Source organism: Neopsephotus bourkii, unplaced genomic scaffold, assembly GCF_033783945.1.
Source record: "Neopsephotus bourkii isolate Nb327-2 ecotype Australia unplaced genomic scaffold, CSIRO-AGI_Nbou_v1 NB_234, whole genome shotgun sequence".
Lineage (NCBI taxonomy): Eukaryota > Metazoa > Chordata > Aves > Psittaciformes > Psittacidae > Neopsephotus > Neopsephotus bourkii.
The window spans coordinates 20,272,807-20,291,936 of NW_026900744.1; the positions used below are offsets into that span (position 1 = coordinate 20,272,807).

Below are 19,130 nucleotides of genomic sequence, written 5' to 3' on the forward strand. Positions count from 1 at the left end.
CAGCCTGCTGAAGACATTGAGTATCCCTGCATATAAGGCACGATCACTCTGGTTCACCCAACCTCTCTTCTGCAGACCATTGTGCTTTTGGACGGAGGTGAAGAGGTGGCGAGAGCTCTTGCTGGTGAGATGTGCCTACGATGAAGATTAGGAAGTGCCAGGATTTCTTGGTGATGAATTTTCCACATGGTGCCTATTGCATTGTTAATGCAGAGTCAGAAAGGGATGCAAGATGTGAATGACTTGGATAGAGTTCCAAGCAAGGGCTCTGACATGCTACTAAACCCAGAGCAAACCCATAGGCAGAGCTACTAAAACTTGGCAGAAGACAAGGAAAACAAAGTTAAACATTTTTCTGTCATAGAAAGGAAATATTGCTCCAATTGTTTCTTTTTAAAAGATCAGCTTCATTGTACCTCTTTCCAGGGACGCACGTGCAAGGTGCTGATTTTGCATCTTGCCTATGTAAGCTGCAGAACTGTGGCTGCTGAGCCCCAAGATGTGTTGGCTCCTTGTTCATCCATGAACTGAACTCAACTCCTGCTGACTTCAGTGGGATCATGGAATGAATATCCCTTCCAAATGTGGTTATTAAGCATGCAAGTCCAGTTGTAACCTTTACGTGAGGAAATCTCTAACCTGTGTGACTACATAAGGCCCACAAGGTATATTAGATGAACAACTGCTCTGTTTATACCCCATTTATTACATGGTTTCCTCATCTACCATGCCTAGCATTTCTCTCTCTGGATAGGTGTTAGCCCCTTCTAACAAAACCTTAGGCCCCTGTTTTCACAAGGGCTATAGAAAAATAAAACAGGAGAAACACTTACAAGGGGCAGCAGAGGAATAAAGATAGGGAGCAAAAATAAAAAGGACTATGGGAGGCTACGGAGCAAAGCACCCCATAAAGCATTCAGTGCTCCCTGAAGGCATCCAAGGAAGCAGCAAATGCTCCTGGGATCCTTCACTCCACCTCTCATCTCTTGGTGCCACAGCCTGAGGAGGCCATTAAGGAGATCTTACAGCTCCACAGAGTAGACGCAGAGGTGTTCTTCAGGTAAATAAAATTAACCAGAGTTTCCCCTTGTATCATTCCCTCTCACTCCCACTGAAGTCAACAACATAGATACTTCCAAACATCCTTCCTGAATTAACGGCTTCTTCAAATGTCAGCAGGCTCAGAGCCTTCAAAACTGTTCTAATTAGGGTAAGACAGAAATTACATGACATCTGCATTGCAAGAAAGCCCATCACAGCCACCTACAGAGCCCCAGGAAAGGCTGAATTCCTAGTTGACAATTTCCCTTTCCTTTTGCAGAGGGTCACCCCATGCACATTAAGTATAAAGCACAACCGCTTCCTGATTTGGCAGGACTTTTCCCCATCCACTTTTCACAAGTGCACCAGATGATACAAGCAGAAAGGCCTTGACTGGGGTGTTAGTTCACGAAACCCCACCAGGCATCCATTTCACTACAATAAATACTCTGATGGCAATGGAGGGGAAAAACCCACAGGAAAAAAATAATGGCATTTTCAGCAGTAGGAATTTTGACTGCTACATGAAATACAAAAATAAATTTTTACAAAATAAACTCTTTGCAGATGAGGTTGCCACAGTGGCCCAAGTTATCAAATGAAATGGAAAAACTAGGGACTATGTTGATCCTTTTCGGGGTCATTTAAAACAACATTAACACTACACTTCTGAATGGACGGATGGAGCAAGAAGAGGGAACAAGGAAAGCACAGTAAAATCTAGCCGCTAGCCAGAGTATTTCCTGAGAAGAAGCTGCGAGCGAGACAGACCTTCCAAATGATGCAGGTGAGCAAGCTCACAGTCTGGAAGCAAGGATATGCAGCTAGCAGGATGCTGCCAATGCACAAAGTCCTGGGCATTTTACACAGACAACTTGCAGATCCTGCTGTGCCCTAGACAGCGCCAGTTTTATCCTGATAGGAGGTGAGGCATTCAGCACAGATATTGTGTGGACTGTTCAGCACTCTACGTCTAGCTCAAAGTTGCCTGTAATTGTGGATTTTTGATTCAGTGTCAATGCCCATATGGCCCTCCTTCAGCCCTAAGATTCCAAGATATATGCAGATTCAAACACAAGTTACTGTACACAAGTGCATCAGCAACTGAGCTAGGAGTTACAGTAGTTCCTACTTGGCTTCAGTGAAATTCCTTGGCTATCACACGAAAGCTCAAAGCAGGTGACCATAGAGGTCCCTTCAGGCATTTAAATCTGTATGATTCTTCCCAATCCACAAGTTGCAGCTTCATCAGCTCCCTGGTATATCTTAAGAGTTATGCACACAAAGTCTAACTTCCACTGAAATTGTCTTTCAACTGTTCTATCCTATACCCTGGAGCTAAATGCCTAGTTACTCTACCCAGGTTGCTGTAAACCCTAGAAAGAAATACAGCAGTTAAAATTTTATTTCATAGGCAATTTCTTCCTTATCAGTCCCAGGTTCTGGCTTTTGCTGATGCATGTTATGAAGATGCTCTCGTCTTCCTCCAAGCGTGACTGTCAGGTTGGCTCAGCTATCTTATCCAGCACAGGAAGAAAGATATTTCCTCTTATAACTCTCTTTGCTAAGTCATCCTAATATGGACAGAACTTGCAGTTCTGATGTTGTGGTGCATTACCATAATTAAATTAATTTCTTGGATTTTCCTCCCTGTTGTAACTGCATCTCTATTTGTCAAAGCTCCAGACAAAGCTTAAAAATAAAAGGAAAGCCTCAAAATAATGTAATAGGGAGCTGTTAAGTCAGCTAGTTGATGCGCACAGCTCAGTGGTGGCTAGATTATACTGCACTGCTTAAGTCATCACATATGAGTAAGAAATAGAAACAAAGTTCCTTATTATGATGACACTTCAAGAGGACATCCTGGGAGTAGAGGGTGGACCTTCCACTGGGTAAGGAATCGAGAAAGTTGCCTGGCAATTCCAGTAATGTTTGCTACAGAAGAGTCAGTACCAAAGCAAAGGCTAGCACAGTTTACTGCTTCCTACGGGAACCTGGAAAGCAGAACAGAAAGAAAGAAAAAAAAAAGAAAAAAAATAATCTGTAAGGATAGATCCTGGTGGAGAAAATATGACTTACAGGCATCTTTTACCTGGTCTGCCCTCTTGGGTATCTGTGTGACTTCCAGGGTACTGGTAAAGTCAAATGACAAACTGGGAAACATGTTACATTTTCCCAAACAAAAGGAAAAAAGGATAGGTCCACAAGACAGGCAGACATTTACATTTCTTCTAGGTTGTGAACAGTGCTGCAGCCACATCGCATAGTCTCACTAAGGAAAACTGAATAATCACTCAGCTTGCAGACTTTATAAAAGCGCCATCAACTTTCATAGTTGTTTGATGGACACAGAACACAGAAGTTTCCCAAACTTTAAATTTTGGGAAGTGTCCACATTTAAGTCACAATCAGTGGAGCTGGAAGAAATCTGAGCGATTGACTCGAACTCTGGCTGCCCCTTTCCTTCCCCAGAGACTCTATAAATAACTCAGACAATTAGTACTCAGGTTTAAAAAAATGTGGGGGCGACAATAATCACACGGCTCTTATGCCAAGTGAGTTTAGGAAACAAGCCAACAATGCAGTGCTGAGATGCTATGGGAACAAAAAGAGCATGTTCTCAGGACAAGCTTCTGTCTAATCATCCCATCCGCTCACCAGACAGGTGATATTGAGAGATTTTGTCTTATCAAATCGTCTGACAGTAATGAGTCACCTAAAATCCATCTCATCATTGTCTTCATGTTATTTCTTCTTCATCCTTCCTGGATTTATAGTCATTCATCATTAAGAGATCACAGAGGACATGCAGACAGCAATTTGGAAAAGTCAAGGCAAACTTTTTAGTCTCTCAGCCTGCAGCGTTCTCAGCAAGTACGACTTGGCCACTGACTAGCATAACCTGCCTGCTGGGGGCAGTAATATCCATTCCTTTTCTCTCTTAGTATCTTTCAAACATCCTGTCATTCAGGCTGCTCATTTGAGGAAAACATCCCACAGTAACCCAAGAGCTGGGGCAACCATGGGCTTGATCATACCTTTAGGAGAGTGCTCAGGTCTGGGGATCTGGCGCATAGGGCTGGGCTGGCCTGTGTAATACCGAGCATGTTCAAAGTCATCATGGAGAGGCTGTGACCTACCAAGCACAGTGAAAAAGAAGTGTTGCGAAAAATACTCAAAGGCGTAACAGTGTGTCAAAACCAGCATCTCAGCTGCCTGGTCACTTTGATACAGTCTCTGGCCCAGACTTCCCACCTGCAGACCAGCTCCTCTGGACACAGCTTGTTACTGTTTTCTGTGGTGAGAAATGTGCAGTGTTTATTACTTCTCACGGACAGCTTTAATTTGTCAGGAAACAAAAAACTTCCATTACAAAATTTGTTGCAAACCTTAATCAAAACTACACAATTTTAAAGTCTTTACTGCTTGACCCAGTTTAACACCAGAGCATTTTAATACGATCTCTCTCAGCCTTCACCTGCAAACCTCGTTTGCTGTTTCTTTTGCAAATTCAACAAGAATTTCTAGGCTCATATCTGGACTGGAAATCAAAGCCACCAAGGTCACTTTCAGGGTTCAGGCCCTCATGAAGAGCACCAGGCCAGGGTACCAACTGATTCAGCTACAGCACATTCCCATCAGCTTTAGGATGAGGTATCCCAAAGCAGAACATGCTTGCTTGCTGTGGGGTGTCCACATGCAGCAGTGGGAGCAGCGTACAGAGCTTAACTGGGAGTGAGGACCCAAGGGAGCAGCTGTGCAAATGCATCGTGACTACTCCTCCATGCCCAGAGATGACATTTGGTTTCACACCCACAGAAGCTCTTTAACCCTCTCAATGTTTCTCTGCCATTTAACAAATGTCACTGCACAAGCTCATCAATCTCCATCAGTGCCAGACAGGGAGACCAATATGGACAAATGCCACGAGCACAGTGAGTGACTCATGTCACTGAACACCTTAGAAGCTTTGTGCCCTCTAGCTCATTTCAGTACCAAAACCTCTGATCTCTACCAAGCCCTTTGTGAGTGGGTCAAGACCGATCACCCTACAACTCTTCCCTAGAACTCAGCTTCTGCCTGCATTTCCCTATTTATACCAGCCAGTTCAGTCTCACCTTGAAGATCTTTCACCTTTGTGTCGCTGAGTTTCAGGTCCTTCTTTTGACCTTGAACGCGTGGACTCACTTGCATCATGCTAATGGGAAGAAGAGGAGAAAGAAGCTCATCAAAGCGCCTTGCAAGACAGCAGCCAGTACGCTGAGGCTGGCAGAGCTCCACGCAGTCCTGTGCTCAGTTTATACACACAACTAGAATAGAATCATAGAATCACAGAATAGTTAGGGTTGGAAAGGACCTTAAGATCATGAAGTTCCAACCCCCCTGCAATGGGCAGGGACACCTCACACTAAACCATACCACCCAAGGCTTCGTCCAACTTGGTTTTGAACACTGCCAGGGATGGAGCATTCACAACCTCCCTGGGCAACCCATTCCAGTGCCTCACCACCCTAACAGGAAAGAATTTCCTCCTTATATCCAATCTGAAACTAACTACAGCCACACACGTGCAAATAGCAGTATCAGGACTAATTTCCAGTACATGAAACTCTGAGACAAACTCAGTTTTAGCTCTAAATACGAAACAGTGCTTGGGGGACCTGTTCTGAAGCTAGGGTTGAATGCAGTCAGTGTGCAATGACTATGCACATGGCTGGGCTGAGCACAAGGGACCAGGTGTACGCAGCTGTGCTCCTGCAACCACTCAAACACAGTAAAGGGGCTGAAAACATCAGAGCTACTTCCAATTGCCCACCATGATTAACACAACACCCCCTTTAGCACCTAACCAATGAAGACTGTGAAATCCGTTTCCTATCACCTTCCACACTGGCTCACCAAGCCTCTGTAATATTACTCATACAAAAATATAAGCTGGATACACTCAGTACTTTCATTATAGGGCCAATTTGATTATGAATCAGAGTGACAACTGGAGCACCTGCACTGTCCTTAGTACCTGCAGTGCATAAGCAGAACAAACTACTGGTTTTAGTGCCGCAGCCAGGATTTCAGCAGAAGTAAGGCCCCGTACCAGGACTGACTGTTTGAGGGAGGCCACAAGGTGCTGTGACATCTAGCACCATTTTCCAAGGCCATAGCCCAAGGTTTACCCTGCTTGAGGCTGAAGTAAAAGAGAATGTAGACAAGCAGGTGGCTCCAAAAGGTTTGGGAAGCAGCTGAGTAACAGGCAGCGAGACACTCTGGATGCAAAAGTCTGCATCATTTCTTTTGCTCTCACCACACACCCTCATGTCCCCCTCTGGAAAGGGGAATAACTTTATAGCACTTCATTTGTGGCACCTCCTGAAGCCTGACATACCTTCCAGTTTTGATCATGCCTCCTCCTTTCAAAGGAAGACTTTTCTCTCTCCCTCCCTTTCTTGAAAGCCTTTTTCTCCTCAGCCATCAAGAGTCGGGCAATTTCCTAGAAGGGAAAATACAGAGAATGTGTCAGACAGTTTTACTGCTCTTGTGGGTTTGAGTTATTTAAACGCTTTCCAATAGACGGCTGCTGAATGAGAAGGGTGCAAAGCCAGGATTCCATCTATGACCAGAAATCAAGTGAGAGGGCAGAATTAAGACATGCAGCATGGCCACTGGATTCCCAATTTGTCAGAACTGTGTTTGCAAAGCCTTTCTGCCCTTTACTCCTTTCAATGGAGATGTGTGTGTGTGTTTAACCTCGTAGCATCTCTGACAGTCTCCCTTTGGGGCAGTTACAAGAGATGCTCTTACAAAGCCATGAACTTACTTCCTCTGGCATAGTTGTAACAGGCAGCGCAAATTCTTCCTTGACCAGCCTGAGCATATACAGGATAACTAGCCAGAAGCAAACCCCAAGGGAGACCTGAGCTTCCCCAACAAGGAGGGAAATGAACAAGTAGAGGGTCAGAGGAGGTAAGTGGTGTTTTCTAGTTTTCACAAATAAAGGAATACTGCACACATTTAACTTTGCTCACCTCATCTTGGGCTACTTGAGCTGCCTTCTGATCTGCCTCATCAGCCTGGGGAAAAAAGAAGAAGTGGGTGGAGGGGAGATAAAAAAAAAAGAGACAAAAGGACAAAAGAGTAACACTTCTGATTTATTCATACTCATTAACTTATGTAGGCAGGACAAGCAGGTACCCACTCAAATACGCTCCCATTGTCTCTGAATTTATTTAGCTACCTCAATACTTGCCTCTAACTCAACACCAAACTGTCATTTCAGCTTTTCAGCTGAGTTTTCTCCCCATCTATCTGCCAGGCCACACCACAACACATTGCCCATCCTGTTGCCCCCTTTCTCTCAAAGATGGGCACTGGTCTGCCTCACTTCTGGGCTGACCACACGAGTAAAGGCCTTATTACCTACCTGGAAATGTACATTTAATATCACTCTACTTTAATTATTTAATTTTAGGGTATTTATTTCAGAAAATAAGGCTCTGCTGGCCAGATGCCAACTGTCACTCCATATACGTGTGTATGGGAGACAAAACGTAACTACCAGAATGAACAGTAACAAGACTTTAGGTCTTAAAGTCACAAGTTTACAAATGAAAGTTGTCATCACTGGCTACCTTAGCTCCTTTGAGTTCACTAAAGCATCCTCTCTGCTTACCAGGAGCTCTTCCTCCTGCAGCTTCCGAGCAATCTCTGCATCAGACAACTCCTGTTCCCTTTGGGGTGTATCGTACATGGCTTGCTTCATCCCCCTCAAGTTACTGCCTACAGAATTGAGAGAGAAACCAATCAACTCAACCATTTTCCACATGCTTCAGTAAGGAAATTCCCACCATTTCCTGAGCCACTTGCAAATGCCCCATTCAAGGGGATCAGAGACCATGACAGCATACCTGCCAGGCAGCTGATTTGAGAGTACCTTTAGCTGAGGTGCAGCATGCATATAGAAATATCTGATACATCATGTCCTGTATGACAAATGCAACTAGACAGCAGAAGAGGCCATGTGATTTGAAGCAGTCTTTGTTGACCCAGTGATCCTAGCAAAAGAATTGTGATTTTTCACACTCTGCAGACACACTGATACAGATACACTGGTAAAACCTGGCAGCAGAGAGCAGCTCAACACCTGTAATGAGCACAACAGAATCTGGGAACACACTGATGGAAGTGGCATGGGCTGCCAAAGTTGCCTGGGACAGGCTCACATAAGGTTACAGACAATTTCTTCATTAAGCTGACCCATGAATTTTACAGTTTAGTGAGAAAACAGCCAAGTAAACACTTCTGAAGTTCATACAAGGTTCAGTTAGTGCTTTGAGCTCAGAGTTTTATTTGTTTATTTTAAAGTTAAACCATCTCCAAATGATCTAAAATGTTGTATTTTGAGAGTCTCTCCATAGTCTATTTGCACCAGGCCAAAGGAGTCTCACTGTAACCCTGTTATAAAATGTATGACTTCACTCGTATACAATGAATGCCTTCTCCTTCCATCTGCAGTCTGAACTGTATTATTCAGACACCTCAGACATCTAAATGAGCTTTCTGCTTTGTGTCCGAAGTATGTACTCCAGACGCCTGTGTCTCTTTCACCTCAAACCCAGAAAATTTTTCCTTCCAATCTTTTAAAACCAAGTGGCATAACATAAAGTAGCCAACTGATTTCAAAAAATATTCTGTGCATCTACCAACAAACTACCATCATACTCACAGTATCACAGTATCACAGTATCACAGTAGGTTAGAGATTGGAAGGGACCTCAAAAGATCATCTAGTCCAATCCCCCTGCCGGAGCAGGAACACCTAGATAAGGTTACACAGGAACGTGTCCAGGCGGGTTTTGAATGTCTCCAAAGAAGGAGATTCCACAACCCCCCTGGGCAGCCTGTTCCATACTCCACCAAGCATCCCAACGACTTCAAACTGCAGTGGGCCAGAGACCTCATGCATCAACCCAGAATAAAGCCATGGAATAGGAAAACACCTCTTCTATGTGTAGTAAGGAAAGCTTGTGGGGTTTTCTACTTTTTGTTTTGTTTGAATGAACTAATTAATTACCTCAACCAATTAACACCCCTTTTACAAACCACCTTAGCATAAGAAAACTTCAGCTCTGGCATGCTATGCTTAAGAATATGACTTGGCCTCTCCTAGCATACTTCGATCAATCAAAGCTGTGAAGAGCTGCAGTCCATAGCCAGCACAGAAACTCTGGCAAAATGCACCAGCTTGGTCAGAGTTAAATTACTCAAGGTCAAGGCAAACACAGTTTCACATGCTGGAACAAAAAACAATGCGGCCAACAGGCTCCTGTACAGCATTAACTCTATGAAGAATAAAAATTTCCAGGAATTGTCTGCTGGCCAACCTGAGGCTGAGCCTTCTTCACCCACTGATTGGTGCCAGGCTCTTTTTGCTCAGAAGACAACAATAAAAGTTACTTGCACATCACTTCTGCCCAAACTCAAGGGAATACAAAGCACACCATAACCACAGCCCCATGAAGCGGATGTGAGCTTTTGGCTATTTTGACTCCACGTGATGGGATACTGAGTTACTTGGGTCTACACTGTATCAGAGCAAATCATGACCTACTGATAACATGTAAAGACCTAATTAACTCCTTCCACTCACCCCAATAAAATTTTGCATGATCAAGATGATGAATAATTCTCCCAGCATCTCCAGAGACAGACATGCATTACCACCTTCACCTTATCCAAGTGAAGACCAGTTAGATGCCTTAAAGCACAGAGTCCCATGACACAGACAGACACAGGTCCAAGTAAATGCCTACTTCTACTAAGAGGCATGTCACCCTCAGTTCCAGTGGGGTTTTAAGAGCAGAAATACAGATCTGGACCTTTAAAACCTATCAGACCCCAAGTGCTACTGGACAACAAGAACTACACAAGTATGTGTTTCTCAGAAAAATCCACCTGTACTGAATTTGATGAGTCCCATCTAATAAATGGAGCCCAGCTGGACACCTAGTGCTGCTATTGAACTTTGCTCAAAATGAATCAATTATGTTGCCAGCAGGGCTTTCTGTGAGAAGTGATGGAAATTGCTGGCTTGTTAGTACTTAAGCAAACTATCTTCATTTACAGACCTGCACCCCAAACCAACCAAATGTAAGTGCAACCATAACATTTGGGGTTTTGTTAGTTTTTCTTTTTTCTTTTGTTCAAGGAGACCACAGCACAAAATATATAATGGAGAAAACCACAATGCCCCCCCCCCCCCCCCAAATAAAGAACCCAAACCCAAACAGCTGGCTGTTTGTTGGTTGCTTTTATGGGGGTTTTGGTTTGTAGGGGTTTTTTAATTAAACACAGGATAACATGGGCACCATTTCCAATAATATCTTCTTATTCATCCTCTCTGATGCCACAGAACATGTCAGAAGATAAACAGAGCAAGAATATTAATTGATAAAAAGAATCTCACTAAATAAGGGAGAACCCTGGGCAGGATTCACCATGTACACAATGCAAGGGGATATCAGAGATAAGCTTTTCCAAAGGACACAGTACAGATTTTAGACACCAGGATGGGGCACACAAAGGTCCATCCACACATATATGTACACCTTCCCCATCACATGGTTACCTGAGTCTTGCTGGCAGTATCCAACCTTCCCCTGGGTCACAGCATGTGGGGAGGAGGAAAGTCTCCTGTGTCCTGACCTTTTGTAGTCTCTCTCCTCACCCCTCCTATGATCATCTCTAGATTCAGCATCATGAAGCTTCTCATCATGCACCATCCTGTGTGACGAGTGGCCCCAGTGACGTGATTTCTGTTTTCCAGGGCGCACCAGCTGGCTGCTGCCCCAGTGCCAAGTCTCCTGCTCAGCCTCCAGTTCCATCTCAAGAAGAGGAAAGCGCTTTTCTCTCTCTTGCCTTGCTGGCTTTCTGCTGTGCCATGCCTGGTCTGCAAGTCTATGATCTGACTCCAAGTCAAGACTGACAGGTCTCCAAGCCTTCTTCTTGCTGGCTGCCCTCCTCTCCTGCCGCTCCCAGCTATTGCTGTGGTCATAGGTGCTGCGCTCAGCCTCTCCTTCCAGGTCAGGGCTAGGATGTCTCCTGGACCTGCCTTGGCTGGCTGATTTCCACTCCTGCCGATGGCCACTGCTGGCCTCACTCAGTTGAGCAGACCACTGATGATCCTCTGAGGTGGAATGCCTGTGTTTGGCCGCACTGCTGGACAAAGGCAGGGGTGCTTCTCGGTGCTCTCTCTGCAAGCGCGTGTGCCTGTCACCACTGCATGCCCTGCAAGGCTCAGAAACCTGCTCTCTGGGATCACCCCTGGGGTGCTCTGAGCAATGCGGGGACAAACAATGACCAAGTTAGTGGTGCAAGGGTTAATAGTGGCTCAGCAAGGCCACACTCATAGCATGCAGATGAGGGAGCTTGATGCAAGAAGAAGCTGGAAATACATGCAAAGCATGATGGGGTCAGAAAGAAGAATAACAGGGATATAATTCTTCCAAGATATAATGGGAGATAGAGTGAAATTGCAGCCTGGCCATCAGCAAAGCAGCACAGGAGGCAACAGAGTTGGAGCTGAACACACAGGTCCAGCCCAAAAGTGTGTCCAAGCACATCCCAAGACAAGGACAAGCCAATATGGAGATGAAGGACTTCCACTGATGTCCTTGGGGCTGAAAAATAGCCAGCAGAAAAGCTCATCTGGTGGCACAGCACTGCTGCAGGATACTGAAGCCACCAGAGAAAGTCTTGCAGGAGGGTACAAAATGCAGGTAAGCAGATGGGGAGATGTCTGTGTGCGCGACACAACAGACTGCCATGTATCTCTTGCAGACACACAAGTTTCACTACCTGCACATATTCATTGTCTAAATAGAAGTTTAGTCTCCAACTGCAGAGAGGGCTACAAAAATTTAAGGGCAGCAGAAGACTTCCCAAAACCCAAGCTCCTGACTTCAGCAACATAGCTGGAAAAGCCGCTTACTTGGCAGCTTGGTGGGGCTTTTTTCCTCCATGCTTTCCAGAAAGCAGGTGGAAATTTCCTTTGCTTTTAGTTTCTGTAATAAACCTGACACAGCTATGAGGATGCAGCAGTCTGCCTGTTTGATTTATTTTCCAATCAACTTATTTGCTAAGAAAAATCATTGCACCGAGTGAATTACTATTTCTCTACAGCAGCTTTTCGGAATGAAAGCGTATTTCTGAAGAAAAAAATTGCCTTGATGCAGGGGCTGATTTTAAACAGAACTATGCAAAAAACCCCCACAAAACAACACCAAAAAACCCCCAAACAAACCCCCCAAAATAAACAAATAAAAAAACCCCCACAACCCGCAAAATCACCAAACCCAAAAAACAGCAGCAGACGGCTTTCTTTCTCAATGAGAAAAGGTGTTTTTTTATAGTATCTGCAAATATTTAAAATAGATTTCATTGCACAAAAGCTTCATTCGGTTTGAAGAAATAGCTCTGCCTTCCTCCAATCATTTAGATTTCAGGGTAGGAACAACAACAACAAAAAAAAAAAAAAAAAAACCTGCAACCTAAAACCAACACCACCACTCCCCCAAATCTGAACGCTCCCTTCAAGTCCTTCTATTCAGAAAAATCTTCCAAAGCCAGTGAAAATAAAGCCTCCAGAAAATCCACCTTGAAAACAAATCTCTGTGACTTTTATCCAGAACAGGTGTATTTTTAAAAATCTAGAAACCGTAATGTGGTTTCTCTTAACTGGTTGCTCTTCCTCTTCAGTTTTAGATCATTCACATGATTTACAGCAAAATATTCAGTAAAACAATCTATGTGACTTACTGAACAACAGAGACGAGAGCCTGAAAGCAAGAGTCAGATTTGGAACAATATTAACTAGAGTCTAAGAATTTAATTTTGTTATTAAGGAAAGCTCTGTAAATACAGCAGCAGAGAGAGGAGATCATGAAAGAGCAAAGCACAGCTACACTGGAAAGGATTGCTACAGGTAACACAACTGTGCCAGAGAGCTCAAGCAGAAGATTTGCTTTTGGGGTATCTCAGGGAGATTAACTCCTCAGCAGGCACCAGTTCCTGTGGCACCTTCCACAGGGGCTGTGTAAACACTCCTTAGGTCCCGGTGTTACTCTTGCACACAGCAAGTGACTGAGCAAATACAGAAATGTTTTTCATGGCACAGACACTTTGGAAGGGAGGAACTCCTCCTTTTTTCATGTTTATTTTTACAGTTTTTAAGAGCTGACATTGCTTTGGAGCACTAGCCCTAATCCACGTACTTCCTGGATGTGGAGAAATTTTTATTCAGTCTCAAGACAGACTAAAACCCAAACAAAAAAGGCTTTTTTTTGTCGAAGTTCACAAATAATGAGGACAATACAAACCAAGCATGCTGAAGCCAAATCAAATGCTGCTCAAGTATTTAAGAGATTCCAGATCAACAGAATCCAAGCACCAAAATCCACTATAGTCCTTTCTTATTTTTAAGGAGCATGGATCAAGAGCAGCACTACTATTGAATGGCCAGGCAAAGCAACTTCTGCCTCACCTCCAAGACTACAGATTACTGCAGGAAGAAAAGAATCAGACCCACAAGATATCCTGCTATCCAAATCCGCATCACAGTCTCAATTCAGAGAGACACAGGCTTTTGTCAACTGATTTATGTTACAAGAATCTATCCTGTCCTACCACCTCCACATGGCAACACTACTGTCTATATCGTATTTTTTCAGGGACTTGAATCATTTCATTCTGAAAAGCTGGAGTGTGGGTCCACTATAAGACTCCCAGCTCAAAGTCTTTCCCAGCTCTGTACACGTAGCAGGACATGTGGTCATGAAGTTTCCACTTGGTTACTGGTTTGCACTTGTACTTTGTGTTTTCTTGGCCATTCTTGAACTTCTTCCCAATTGAAATGAAAATATTTTATGTAAGTTCAAACAAAAGTAATTTAAAATCATCAGCAGCAATGATGTGAAAATAAGATACCAATGGCGTTGATCTTAAAATAAGAAATAAGAGGATTGATCTTCATCTTCACAATCTGTTAGTTAAAAGCAGCCAATCTTTTCCCCACCACACTTTTTTTTTAAGAAAGAACACAAGAACCACCACCAGTGCACAGCAAAGCCATCCCTAATTGCACCATAATTAAACATACCCTGATTCTCTCCTCCCAGTTTAAAGTCTGTATTCAATCATAAAAGCTGGCCAAGAGAAAGCAATACAGCACTGTAGGTCATATTTTTTCTGCAACATACAGTCCCAGATGACAATCACAGCAAAGACATTCTGTGGAGATGACCTTGTTATTCAGTAAGTCATTCAAAGCAGTTGTGCTAATTTTAAAGCTTGGATACATACCTGCACGGAGTTTTGAAAGGCTGATCCATGAACTAGCATTTATTCATTTATGCAGTTGTGCCAGCATCAAAGATGAGCACATGAAACTGTTACTCTTCAAATGCAGGCATGGAATTCTGGCTGCATTTTAACTCTGCTTGTGGGGGTTGTACAAGTGGGGTTCCAGTTGTAATGTTTGTGGGGTTACACATAAGTAACTGGTTTATCAGCTACTGTCTTTTTTCCACAAGCCATTTTAAAACATGCATGTGTGTGTGTGCTTGCACGTACACACACCCTAACCCAGTGCTTTAGGCCACCTTCTAGGACATAGAAAATTACAAATTTGCCTTCTCTGCTTTTTCCTACGGTTTGTTTGGTTTTTGTTTTTCTGGGGCTTTTTTTAAAATATTTCTTGATTCTTGTATAAGAGTCTGATCTTGACCCTGAAAACTGATGCAATGCTACAGTGCTGAATGCAGAACTGTAGGATAAGGGAAGTCTCCTAAACAGAGTTGCCAGATCACCAGGTTCACCTACACTGCCATGATCTTAATTCTCTTATCTAGCAGAAACATACCTCCATTTTCTGCATAATAGCTATCTTCATAGCCTGTGTGTCCCTGGGATTCTGTGTAGTGCTTCTTCCGCTTTTTTTCTTCTTGCAGTTCTTTCTGCTGTAGAAGACGGGCAATGTCCTGCAGAGATGAAAGGAAACAGACATCACCTTTCCTCCTAAAATATGTCTCCAGATGCTTCTATTAGAATTCTTAACTCCGTTATGAAAATCCTGTCTGGAAAAATTAAAAAGGGTTACTCTGAAATTCAATCCCTGGGCTGATGAGTTTCAACATAGCAGTTGAGACAAGGGAGCATCTCAGCAACTAGTACCCAACCTCACCCACGTCCACCAACTGAGCTTCCAGCACTGTGGCAGACTTGCAGGCTCCTGTTCCACTTGCACACAAGCCTGCAAAGCTCTAATGGCCAAAGCATGGCAGAAGGAATTGTGTGTGGAACCTCAGGCCTTTAACAAGGATTTGAAAGTCAAGCAAGCACACACCTGCTCACACAAGTGCACTGGACCTCAGCCTGGACTACACCAGGAAATCAGAGGCAAAGAAATGTCTACAGCTGAAGCCACTTCTGACTGGAAGAAGGTCTCAGAGCAAGTCATGAACTTGCTTCAGATTGGCTGTAATTTACAGGGACTGTAAGATGCCAGGCAGGGAAATGAATCAGTTTGACAGACAGAGGCTGAAGGAAAAGAAAATCGAAAGGGACATTAGAAGGAACAGGCAGGGCACAAGGCAGGACTGCTGCAGAGACTGCAGATGTATATCTTCTATCACAGTTTTGGTAGATGCTCTATCGAAGAGAACAGCACTCCATTTTCCCAACTGGTTTTCCTTTGAGATGACTAATAGATCAACAAGGCCCATCAACAGCAAACAGCTCCCTCAGCTTTGCATATTTAGGGTCCAGAAGCTTGCTGAGTCAGTGGAGCTAGCCTGAAGCAAGGAAGAAAAGCTGGAAGATAGCAGCAGGTGGGTATGCTAGCCCTTTGGATTCTTTTCCTTTAAGCTTCCCTAATCCTCAGGACCTTTACAGAGCCACGCATGTAAAGTGCACACTACAGGCAGGAATGGCATCACTGAAATGCAAACTTAAGAGTATCAACACCCTCCAGAGCAAAGAAGCCAGCACTGGCGGACATTGAATTGGTATTCAAGTACAAACTATTATTTCAGGATTCATATCAGATCTGCTCAGTGACAACTTTTGTGCAGAACCTGTAGAGGCTCTTTGCCAATAAAAAAAAAAGGAAAGAAACCCAACCTTCCCCCCCCAGTTTTGTTCCCCTGACAAGGTTAATGTCTTCTAGCAAATACAGTAGGTCTATAAATACATGGGCTTAAGCACATTATCTCCAGGCCTGAGACAGCTCAGGACTTGCAAATCCACACAAACCACTTCTTACAAACTGGACTTACAAGCAGGTAGGCTTAGCACTTCATTTAAAAACCCTGCAGACCAGACTGGATCTGCCTCAACCACAGCATTGGCATAACACTACTAGCCGCTACTGATACTAGAAAACTATTGTATACATTGGGCAGCTACTGCACCCTCATGTGTGACAAGTTGCAAGGATCTGTTGTCAGACTGCTGACATGCCAGCAGCTTTCTCTGTAAAGCAGGAAGGAAAGATGCAATTCCCCCATAGCCAGCATGAGTAGTATTGTACCCCGATTGTCTTCCTGATAAATATCAAACAGATTGTCACACTTACAGCACAAATCCTTTAGCCAGTGTTCCTTCTACCCCATTACCACAAGCTTCTACAGGAAATCTTCCACATCTGCTTGGGCAACCTTTCAGTACTTGCTTGGAATTAATGGAACAAGAAGAAAATGAGATCTTGCACAAGCAAACTGGTGCATCTGTCAGGTAAGGACAGATTCTTATTTCAGGCTTCTCCAGGAGACACATTTTGTTCAAGCTCGTGCTATGCAGAAAATTCCACCAGATGCCTCTTGAGCATCTTAAGACTACTCAGACTTCTCAGGAAACTCTCTGTAATAAAAATGGGGCCACACTTCAGGCGCACATGGGTGTTCCTCCACCCTGTGGCTTTCTTAAATACCCGATTTGACAGGCTGACACAATAAGGTGATCAAGCCAAATTCATGGACAAACCATACTGCCTGCTCTCAAGCAACAGCAGCAGTGTTGCTTTGTAATTCTGAAATTACAAAAGCTATCTGCTACCAAGAAACTGCAACAGGGTGTTCAGACTGTGAAAGACTAACATAAAGATGAAGTAAGGTAATGGAGAAGCCAGAGATAGATGGCTGGGCTGAGGGTGCTGCTGAAGTCTTTCCACAAAACAAATCATGACCTAGGATTCTCCAAAATGTAGTACCTGTCTTCTTGTGTATTACTTGCCCTCTTCTCTAGCAAGGCCACTGGCATCAACAACTCTTGTGACCCTTGAGTGTGAGAATTGACTGTATCTTATTCCTGTAACAGGACTCCCCAAAATCTATGTGCATGCAGAGATCTGTGAAGACCAGGCTTGACACCACGCAATCCAGCCCCTGTGGCTAATGACCAAGAAATACCTGCACTGAAAGGGCTGCTACAAATAGCCCTGCCATCCCTGCAGCTTTAAAGGTTACCTCATCCTTTTCCTCTTGCTTGCGGCGCTGTTCCGCTTCAAACACAAGCTTCACTTGGATTTCCTGAGCAATCTCGCAGTCCTGTCGCTCTCTAGAAGGCAAGGAGACAAGGATTATAGGCAGCTAAAGTCATAAGCATCAGCAGCCTGGAAAAAGGGATAAAGGAGCTAAAGAACCCATCTAATTTATACAGAAGAATTATTGCTTAGTGCTAGCACAGAGCCTATGAATCCTCACCAGGGACCAGAACTCCCTGTACTTACTGCTGGCCAAATTTAGAAAATAGGTCTCAAAACATTCACAAACAGAGTATAAAGCAAGAGAAAACGGATTCATGGCCAGTTTCCTAAGAAAGGAAGTAGGCACCACAGGATAGGCCAAGGCAGAGTGAGGAGTCTGCAAACAGTCTAATTCTGCTGAAGAGTTTCCATGCATGTGGTGCCAAAGGAGGGGTTTAGGTTAAGGCAGGCGTTTCTGAGAAGCGGTCTTCACATCAAAGCCAAGAGGGAGAAATTGCAGAAATGCTGACAGTAAAACACAGAACATAGTCCAAGCGGAGGCTGGAGGTGGATGGTCAGTAATGAATGAGAAATGCTGCTGTGGTGGGATGAGACACAAAAGCAGAACTGGTGCCAAGAGGCAAGAGAGCGACATGTGTCAAAACGAGGCATCAGAGAGCCATTGTTGCAGTGCCAGGGTGGATGTGCAAACACAAGATTGTACTAACTGGGTACAGAGAGATACTGGAGTAATTGAGACATGAAATGAGAGTTTCAACTGTGCAGATAGACTGGGAAGGTCATATTTCAGAGATGTCATACAGAAAGCATCTGCAAGAATTGTGTCACACTCAACTGTATACTCTGATGCCCAGCAAACAGGCTGGCCAGGGGTTCCAGAAAAGGGCTGAGGGATTTGAGAAGAAAGATTGAGAACTATCTTTTTCACCACTGTTGAAATTGAGCCAAAGACTAACTCTGAATAGATCAGAAAAATCAATCTAAGCTATCACTGCAATTAAGGCTACTGCAAGGGAAGGCATAGAAGGAAGTGGAGAATGGGAAGAGCAACAGGCAGAGCTTGCATTATTAGTATACTGTCTTTTGAATAATACACTGATGATGATCAGATAGGTGATGGGAAGACTACAAAGAGCGTATTATGGAAGTCAAACAAATATTTCAAGAGAAGCAGGTTCAGCTATGTCAAAGTTGTGTTGTGTAGACTGAAGCAACTAGTTCTAGGCTTGAGCAAGGACCACAGCATAAATGACCTAGTGAACTTGGAGGAAAAGGAATGGAAGAGAGTCTAGGACGTGTGTAGGAAAATAGTAAGCGCAGACAAGCACTTTCAGTGGCAAAACAGAGAAAGTGGTATGGCTGAAGCAGCCAGTGGCACCACGAAGCCTTCTTTTATGGAAAGTGGAGTGAGAGAAGCAGAAGAGTGGCTTAGGGTGGTGAGGAAGGACACTGCAACAACAAGAGGGTTTACAGAACAAATGCCACTAACAGACAACTAATCTGTCATAACAGCAAGGAACGTGCAGCAGGAAGGAAAAGAAGCTTCTTTATTTCT

General features: G+C 43.9%; 1 protein-coding gene across 3 annotated transcripts in view; it reads right to left on the bottom strand.

Moving 5' to 3' along the window:
• Positions 1 to 1,962: 1,962 nt before the first annotated feature.
• The window catches only part of CCDC50 (coiled-coil domain containing 50), a 39,357-nt gene continuing 22,189 nt past the window's right edge, over positions 1,963 to 19,130 (bottom strand). The window contains exons 4-12 of one of the 3 annotated variants that reach the window (XM_061345762.1): positions 17,556 to 17,646; positions 14,954 to 15,071; positions 10,664 to 11,368; positions 7,709 to 7,815; positions 7,065 to 7,109; positions 6,425 to 6,529; positions 5,160 to 5,239; positions 4,080 to 4,177; positions 1,963 to 3,035 (exon numbers count right to left, since the gene is read on the bottom strand). In XM_061345762.1, the coding sequence (XP_061201746.1) occupies positions 3,016 to 3,035; positions 4,080 to 4,177; positions 5,160 to 5,239; positions 6,425 to 6,529; positions 7,065 to 7,109; positions 7,709 to 7,815; positions 10,664 to 11,368; positions 14,954 to 15,071; positions 17,556 to 17,646 (1,369 nt within the window). In that variant the 3' untranslated portion in view covers positions 1,963 to 3,015. The remainder of the gene's footprint in view (positions 3,036 to 4,079; positions 4,178 to 5,159; positions 5,240 to 6,424; positions 6,530 to 7,064; positions 7,110 to 7,708; positions 7,816 to 10,663; positions 11,369 to 14,953; positions 15,072 to 17,555; positions 17,647 to 19,130) is intronic. The other 2 variants (XM_061345765.1, XM_061345763.1) reach the window with 2 other exon arrangements.